Source organism: Acartia tonsa, chromosome 9, assembly GCF_053477335.1.
Source record: "Acartia tonsa isolate MP-2025a chromosome 9, ASM5347733v1, whole genome shotgun sequence".
Classification (NCBI taxonomy): Eukaryota; Metazoa; Arthropoda; class Copepoda; order Calanoida; family Acartiidae; genus Acartia; species Acartia tonsa.
The window spans coordinates 49,493,599-49,503,076 of record NC_137268.1 but is presented as its reverse complement, the minus strand read 5'-3'; the positions used below and the strand labels follow the sequence as shown (position 1 = coordinate 49,503,076).

At 30.8% G+C, this 9,478-nt stretch overlaps 1 protein-coding gene across 2 annotated transcripts; it reads right to left on the bottom strand.

Moving 5' to 3' along the window:
• Positions 1-624: 624 nt before the first annotated feature.
• LOC145327935 (secretory phospholipase A2 receptor-like) lies at positions 625-5,643 on the bottom strand. Of its 2 annotated transcripts, none has more exons than XM_080171463.1 (11): positions 5,595-5,643; positions 5,025-5,124; positions 4,536-4,625; positions 3,760-3,808; positions 3,515-3,570; positions 3,150-3,215; positions 2,361-2,480; positions 1,971-2,069; positions 1,717-1,780; positions 1,361-1,553; positions 625-760 (listed from the first exon to the last, which is right to left on the bottom strand). In XM_080171463.1, exons 2-10 carry the CDS (start codon positions 5,122-5,124, stop codon positions 1,367-1,369), a joined length of 831 nt encoding a protein of 276 aa, XP_080027589.1. In that variant the 5' UTR covers positions 5,595-5,643; the 3' UTR covers positions 625-760; positions 1,361-1,366. The 2 variants fall into 2 exon arrangements, with proteins under 2 accessions (XP_080027589.1, XP_080027590.1); XM_080171464.1 differs by having other exon boundaries at positions 3,150-3,197.
• Positions 5,644-9,478: the final 3,835 nt, after the last annotated feature.

Genomic DNA, 9,478 nt, shown 5'->3' with positions numbered 1-9,478 from the left:
TTTCATATTTTTGAAGCTAGAAAGACAATTTTTTGCAGAAAAAATCTATCTTTATATAAATTTTATTTTAGAAATATCAAATATAAATTTCATCGCCGCAGCTGTCGGCAGTCGAAGGTAAACAGCGGCGGATTTTTGTGAAATTTTATTACATTATGTAGACATGTAAGAAAAGCTTAAGTTTAAAATTTGAAATCTCTAAGTAAAAAATTGCGGCCACAGGAGCCTGGAGACCTGGAAGATCAGGACCTGCAGGATCATACCTGGAACCTGAAATTGACTTGAACACCTTTATTTCATATGGGGATGTACTACTAGAGGATATTTTAGTATTTTGGCAAGATAAAATGCTTTGTTTAAGTAAAGAAAAATATTTTTGCTCTTTACCTGGATGACCCTGCCAGATTTGCTGGCATCCGGTGCCCGACAGGATGGAGATATTAAAAATATTCCAACTCTCAGTTATGTGTCATACCCATTCTTAATAAGTCATGCAGTTTGGGCTCTTTATCTTTCACACACAGAAAATGAGATAGAAAAAACGGAGGGGAAGCGGGGGGGGGGGCGTTCATTGCGTTCAACTCTTGTTTGATATTCATATTTAGATTACTAATAATCATATACCTGTACCAAGAGGCACCTCTCCACATTAAGCTTTTATTATTACTATTAGTTTGGTCACATCTTCCACTTCCACTTCCATAGGATATTCCACGGTCTGCTTCATCGAGAATATTATACTGAGAACACTCTGAGTTGCCTAAAATATTATTTTTATAACATAAAAAATACAAAAAAATTAAATTAACAAATGGGACAAACCCATTTAAAGGGAGCAAAAAATATTTTTTCATCTGATTATCAAACCTTAACATCATCACATTCAAAAGATAAGGCAAATAGGGGTACGAAAAATTTCAAGATGGAAAACAAAACCTAATTAAGAGGCTAATACCCGTTTTAACCAAAAAATTTTAAACGCCTGTAACATTTTAATTTTAGCAGTAGCAGCTTTTACTTTTACATGAAATTTTAATATGTCATGTAGACAAATTAGAAAAAAAAGTTAGTTTAAAAGTGCCATTTACAGATTACTGGAGGATAATTGTACTAGTAACATAGAATTTTAGTAACATAAAATGATTTATTTAAATCAAAAAAATATTTCTGCTCTTTACCCTGATAGCCCTGCCAGTTTTGCTGGCATCCTCTGTCCTCCAGGATAAAGTATTCAAAAAAATTCAACTCTCAGTTATTTTTCATACCCATATTTGAAAAGTCACATATCTTTCACACATAGAAAATTAGATAGATAAAAACCCTGACCATTAAAGGTCAATGCAGCTGAAGATATCCTTACCTACTGTTATAGTAGTGGTTGTGGTTGTAGTAGTAGTTGTTGTTGTAGTAGTAGTTGTTGTTGTGGTTGTTGTTGTTGTTGTTGTTGAAGTAGTTGTTGTAGTTGAAGTAATTTTGTTACCTTGCACCTTACAAAGGGCAAGATAAGATTCATTACAGTCACCATCCCACATTGTAATTGGATTAGCACCAGCCTAAAAATTCAAATGAATTATATTAATTAACATCATAGAAACTTTAACTTTAAATAAAGTATCAAACTTACAGACCTATGTAAGCTGGACACTTCTTTGAATACATTTTTTTTAAAATCATATGTGTAATAACATAACTTTAAAAATGATTGAAAAGAATTACCCTGAGACAGTCACCATCACCATCAGGCTGAATTTATCAACTCGATTCCATTCCAAGATACTAACTATAGAACAAAATTAGCAATATATTTTAAATAAATATTTCATTTTTTTAATGAATTTATTCTTAAAGGTCATAGTTTTGTTTAAATGTTTCGGCTCATATTTTAACTCTTATGTGTCATTGATATTGTTAAAATTATTATTATTAATTTGCTTAAAAATAATGCTATGTTACAATGATAATTTCTCTACCTGGAGACCCATCTGTCCACTCCCAGGTCCCTTCTAGTCTGGCATCAGTTCCACCCAGCCAAACTTGAACAGCTGCATAGCCACTTTGTGTCAGAAAGTCTAAATTAATATATTAATAAAATATTTATCTAAAGTATATGCGTCTAAAAAGTTTATTATAAATCTCTGAAGATTGTACATATCTGTACATGAAACAATTTGTACTGCAAACTAAACATAAAATACTTGTGATTTTGTAGTTAAATTAAACATTACTGGATTAGATTATTTTTGGAAAATAATCTATAATACAATACATGGTTTTCCAGTAAGGTTTTTCTTGAATATGTGTTTAATCATTTTAATGTTGTTCTTGTTTTACAAAGTTTGATGAAAACTTAGTTTACCAACCTTTAACAAAATTCCATTCCTCAACTGATCTTACAGAGGAAAGTTCAGCTCCTTCAGATTCGCAATTAATTTTAGCATCCCTCCACATTGTCGCATTTGTCCATACTTTGTAACAAGTTCCTAAACATATGAAAATTAAATATTTTTTCAGTTATAGATGTAGGTGAGATGATTTAAAGTTTTCAAAAGATTTTTTATCATTATATAGTTTTGGTATCCTTATAATAAAGTAATAGGTTGTCTGTATGTTTGTCTATTTGTTTGTACCAAAGAATCTTGCTAACTGCTGAACCCATAAGGTTCTTTTTACTGGGTGTTTGTAATTATTTCATATGAGAATATACTACTAGAGGATATTTTAGTATTTTAGTAAGATTAAATGCTTTGTTTAAGATAAAAAAAATATTTTTGCTCTTTACCTGGATGACCCTGACAGATTTGCTGGCATCCTCTGCCCCCCAGGATGGAGATATTAAAAAAATTCCAACTCTCAGTTATGTGTGATACCCAAACTTAAAAACTCACGCAGTTTGGGCTCTTTATCTTTGACACACAGAAAATGAGATAGAAAAAGCCAGAGGGGGGGGGGGCGTTCTACACCCCCCCCCCCCAACCGTTAAGGGTTAAACAACTAAAATTAAAATGGGTTGACTACAAAAGTTTCTTTACTTTTTGTTTTTAAATCTAAAAGAATGGGTTATGAAATACAACTGCCTACTTCTCAAGTGCCCTTAGTGGCCTCTAGGGGCGAAGCTGCTAGTTTATTAATAAATATTTAAGATTCTTTACCTATTGCTGGATTTTCCGTCCATCCAATAGCACATCTACTTGAAGTGTCTGATAAAATTTTCTCACCTGCAAAAAAAAAACAAAATATAAGAAATTTAAACAAGCTTCTTTTAAATTCAGACAAAATTGGAAAAGGAGTAATTGAAAAATGTTAATAGATTTCTTCCTAAATTAACTTAATTTTTATTTATATAAAATTAATTGTAAGAAAATTTGTTTAGTCTTAACCCTTACAGATCGGGGGGGGGGGGCTCAAAGAGCCCCCCCCCCTCCCCAATATGATAAGGTTGGAATTGGGGCCCGATCTGTAAGGGTTAAATAATTTAAGAAAAGGATGTATTATTAATCAGTAAAATAAGACTTACTTTGCTTTAGAACCAACCAAGGATTTGTTTCTCCCAGACTAGCATTGATAAACTTCATTTATAGTTTAATTAAATCATTGAAAAGAAGATAATCAATCATTAATTGAATAAAGAGAAAAATGCATACATTCTTTGCGAGTTATGGCATGCTTTGTAATCAATGTAAGAAGATTGCATGTAGGAAAAATTGTACATGTTACATTGCAAAGATTAATTCAATGAGCAATTAATAAAACTATTCCTTCTCACAGTATTCCCAAAGACTCTCACACAACTTCTTATTTTCTGGCCATCCTAAAAAAAAATATCTAAAAGAACATATAATACAATTTAATTCATAATTAATATCTATATTGAATAATAACTCTAAACTCAACCTCAAATGATATTAAGAACACAGTAATAGTGTCTGACTGATTATGACGTAACAAAAAAAATTAGCCAATGAGAGGCCACTATAAATTTTACCATTGGTCAATAACGGCCTCTCGTTGGCTAATTTTTTTTGTTACGTCATAATCAGTCAGACACTATTACTGTGTTCTGATATTGATATATTGGATACATTAAGAGTTTATTTTTGGCAGATTGGAAAAGTTTTATAAGATAAAATTGAAGGATGATTTAATACTTATTTCTTGCATCATATTATAAACAGCTTTCCGCGTATATAAGATTTAAAATATATATTCATAGAAAACTGGATATAATACAATCATACGATGCTAGACACAGTTTTTCATATTATATTAATCAATTTCTAATGAATACAAGAATAGTTATTTCTCACATCGTATTATAAACAGCTTTCCGCGGATATAGAATGTACACTTATAGATTAAAACCAGTTTTTTAGCACCGAGGTAACGAAGGCATCGGCTAAAAAAACTCGTTTTAATCTTATGATTGTACATTTTTATATTCGTAGAAAGCTGAATATAATACGATGTTAGTTTTTTTTGTATGGATGAGAACTGGTTCCTATCCACCAGATTCAAAGGAATACAAGAAATAAACTTACCAGGCTCCTGCCAGTCTGTGCATGCAAAGAAGTAATGGGCACAGTCTTCTAGGTCTTGTGGTGGATTTTGAGCCAAGAAGAAATGCCATCCTACATAAATATTATCATTAATGATTTTAAATTACTGAAAAGAATTCTTAATATTTCCATCTTTTATTCTTTTAATCTTTTTTTTATGACATAAAGAGCAAATCTTATGGTCTGTATATTCTTGCATCAATCTTAAAAACTTATATCTCTTTTTTCAACCAATCACAAACTCTTTCATTTGTTAATAATAATCTAATTCTACTCCTCATACTACTTGTGACCTTCAATAAACTTCCATGTACTATCCATTTATTTAAACAATGATATTTAAATAATAATTAAATTCAAACTTAAGACATAGCCTATTTAAAATCTGTCCAAAATTTTTTTTGATATAATGTTATGGAAATATACAGTGTCAACCTACTTATAACAGATAAATAAATTTAAAGTTTATACCTTTCATTTGAAGATTGTTTGGCTGTGGTACATAAACTTGAAGTTTAGCCTGGGTGGCCTCAAGCCAAAATATGAGAACAAATAGTGACAGTATTTTCATCTAAAAATTGTTTAATAGTATTTCCTTTCATTATTATCTATAATACAAAGTAGAACAATGTCTGTCTGTTTGTTCCAAAGGATCTCGCTGAACAACTAAACCAATCGTGTTCTCCTTTTAGATTTAGTTTTAGGTCCTGAGAAGGCTTTTATCTATTATCTATTATTATTAACAAAAAAGTTATTTGATAAATAACAATTTCTAAAAAAAAATTTGTATGATTTGTTTTTGATTTTTGAATAATGATTCTTAGGACAAGAAGGAAAAGCAAAGGAACTGTAAAATCAAATCCAAGAAATGAAAATATCTTATTTAACTTTATCCTATATTTTACGCAATTTTGCAACAAATTTATGTGCAATTTCGTTTAGACATATAAACTAATATCTGCTTATAAAGTTCTGTCCTTTATTCTAAGTTTAGAGTTTCGCTTTTATGGATGTTATCATCCTTGTTTTATAAATAGATACCTTGTTGTTTTATCCCAGATCCTGTTAGAATGAGAGGCAAAACCAAACTGAAATTTTAATTTCCATGCTTTCAACTAGTTAACTTTGAAAGTAAAGTAAATTCAGTGATGAGCACATAATTAATTCTAAAAGGATTTTGCATAACATACTTGATATGTTTTTAATACGCACATTGTGCTAAGGAACAAATAAAGTTAACTTTAAGAATGAAAAGTTAATTGAATTGCAAATGTTTGATATAAGGAGAAATTTTTGTTTAATTTCTTATGTTTATGTATTATTAGTAGCGGAGCTACTATATAATATGAAATGTCTGTCTGTCGCTCCGTCAATCCGTCTAAAACATTTTCAGGAACGTGATTTTTCAAGATAGACGACTCAAATTTTCAGGGATGAAATAAGTTCACATTCTTCATATTTTCACAAAGTTTCATTACAATTTGTCAATTACTTGGGGTGCTAGATCGATCCCTAGATTTTTTAGTTTTCATGATTTTCTCAACCCTTATTTAAGACAGTCAGCTGAAATTTTCAGGGATTGAACAAGTTTAAATTATGCATGCTTCTATTAGGTTTCATTGAGATTTCCATATTGATTGGGGTGCTAGTTCGATTCCTATATTTTTAAGTTTTAATGTTTCATGACTCCTATTCATCATATATGGCTAAAAAACTCAGGGATTAGAAAAGTATACATTTTAAATATTCCCACAAGGTTTCATTCTACTTATTCGTTGTGGTGCTAGATTGATTCCTAAATTTTCACATTATACATTTGAAAGGTTTTGTGATTTATTTTAGTTCAATTTTTTTTATAACACTGCTCAATAGTTTTTTTCCGGATTTTTATCCATAATTTTTGAGCTTCACTACTTATGGATTTTATCATTCTTGTTTTTATGATTACCCCTTTCTGGAGGGCAGGATAAAAAGGCCCCCAAAAGTTTATTGCCTCTCAAGTTAGTTGTGTGACAATCAAAGTTAAAACATTTTTTGACTTTGTTTTGCCTAACCCTGGCATGTCCTATAGTGGAGGTGGTGATCCTATGGTGCTCTAACCCTGCGGGCTACTCATTGACTAATATAACCTAATGTTACCTAACCTAAACCAATAAACAAACCTCTTTCTTATTTTCAATTTATTTTTAAAAATTGGAAAGGGTTCTGTGCTCTTGTTATAGGAAATGGTTACCAAGCTTCAAGATAATAATATACATCAAAAAAATTTACTTTGAACTTATATGATTTCTTCCAAAAGTGTTTTCTTAATTGGGTAAGTAGCCGAGTTGTAATTAATGAATATATAAAACTATGGAGCAAGTAAATAAAAAAAAAGATTTACTGTCATGGAAGGGGTGAGTTTGGGAAATAATGAAAGCTTATTTCTGAATTTCTGAAAAATCTCTTGGTTTTGCTAGTTATTTGAGGATTACTCTTGCTAGGATCAATCTTTATAAAACAAATTTTTGCGAAGTAACCCCAATTTTAATATTTTTACATGCTCGGAGCACCCCCCAGCCTCCATCCCCACCTAATGGTTAAAAACATTTTTTTTTTCATTTTGGTTTCTTAAATAATGCTTAAACAGTAGATTTTGGTAGCACTTTTAATATAAAACAAGGATGACAACATCATTAAAAGCGAAGCACAGAAACAGTAGGACAAACGGACATTAACACTTGTATATTGTCAGAACTGATCAAAAGAGTCGAAGCAAAATTGTAAGTAAATTTATTGAAAGACTGCTTGATACATAGTTATCAGTCACACTTACATTTTTAGTACTTGATTATAGAGTTGCTTCGCTTATAATATTGTACTTTGTTGTCCCAGGAATCAATATACCAAAAATCAGATCAATCGGATAATTATATCACATAAAAATTTGTTGTTAAAAAAGTAAAAAAATCAACATGTTTAAAACGGACGTATGGACATTCTGGTAACGATATTAGAGTTGCTACGCTTTCTTAATCGTATCTAATTACTACAGGAATCACCAGCAAAGTTTGAAATCGATAGAATAATTATAACATGCCTAAATTACGAAAAAAGCTACCTGTTCCGGTCGTACGGACGGACCGACCCTAATTATAAAAAGCTTCGCTTTTAAAAATTGACCCACTCTATTAAGTGTGTACCTCCCAGTCCCCCTTTTCCTCATAATATTATTTCCTTAATTATCAAATAGTAAGGATAGAATATTTCTCCATTCATTATTACATCCATTACTTCACTGTCACCCTGCACTGATTACAAGAAGAAGATTATGTCTGATCAATTAGCGTGCGAAAAGTATGATTTCTTGTTTTAGATTTGGAAGCTTTCTTTTTTTGCATAACAAGAATGATGATTTCCAAAAGGGTCATACGATTATCATGATGAGTGTATGTATATCTAAATGATATAAAGTTTGAGAACAAAAAGGCAAAAGCCCAGTTCACAAAAGACAAAGGTCGACCTCTGGAAATTTTAGGTCAACCTATAGAAGCTTTAGGTTGACCGATTTTAAAAAGGTAATTTTGGGTTGTACTTGTATACGTTGACTTACAAAAAAAAAAAATCAGTGGACCTTTAAAAGTTATTTGTGAACTGGGCAAAAGAAAAGTTTAAGGCAAAGAAGCAGATATTCTACCCCCCCCCCCCCCTGAAACAAATGGCCAATTAGAAAAAAGTTGAAAACAGCCAGTGAACTATTTGCAAACATTTCGACAAAGAGAAAACTGTTGATTATAGATTAGCTTTGCTAGTAAAATATTAAGATAAGAATTCATTTTAATCAATTTTCAGAGATGGGAAAATGGATATAAAATCCATCTTTTTCAAAACCGAATATTGATAATTCTTTCTTTGTCTTGGATCTCCTATTTGGATGAAGAAAGGGTTGTAAACTTATTACCATTGTTCCCTCCCTCCCTGATTCATGTCAGACGAATTAAGATTTGCTCCAATTAACAATTAATCCGGGTTCGGCAACCTCTAGCATCTTTATTCATTTATATTTATATTAAGTAGTAGGTTTGAGATCTCTATTTTAGCGAAGCTTCCCTGAAAACCCTTTATGGTTGTGGCCAAATATTATTTTTATTAGACAATGATTAAAACCACCCAAAATAAAACATATAAACCTTATATGAAAAGTACAACCATTACAGAGCATTGATTTCTGAGATCTTTAGTTTCAGACAATAAAACACTTTACTACTTTACATAATTTTATATTTTTAATCTTGAAAATGAATGTCCTTTTAAAAATTTGAGTTTTTTGATTTTCATTTGGGGTGAATGTCCTTTTAAAAATTTGAGTTTTTTAATTTCATTTGGGGTGATAGGTAAATGAGTTCAACACAAGATTGACAATATAAAAAGATCTATTGTGTTCTTTTGATAAGCATAGCTAGTTTTTTTTATCTTCCTTTTTCAGCATTTCTGATATTCACATATATTTTTTAAAATATCTATTTAAAAATTTAACAAATTAAAAAAACAAGTAAATAAATACATTTTTAAATAAATAATTTTTGGGGTAAAAAAAACTCTCTCAAATATAGTTTGTAATGGCCTTTAAATTAAACAATGCACTGGGTGTTATCCCCTCCCCCCCCAAAAAATGTACCCCTGGTGTTAATTTTTATAAGGGGGATTATTACCCGTCCCCCCCAAATAGATTACAGGGGGGTATTTACCCCTTCTAACATATTGAAGGGGTGGTAATTACTGGATGAACAATAAATGAGGACCATTGTAACAACCTAAAGTGAAAACAAATTTCCCCCTGACAATATATCCATGTATTCTATATCCATTGCTTTCCCTATCTGTGATGCTATTATATCTAATTGTTAAAAGCGAGGCTTTTCTATAATTAGGATTCCGAGACGGAT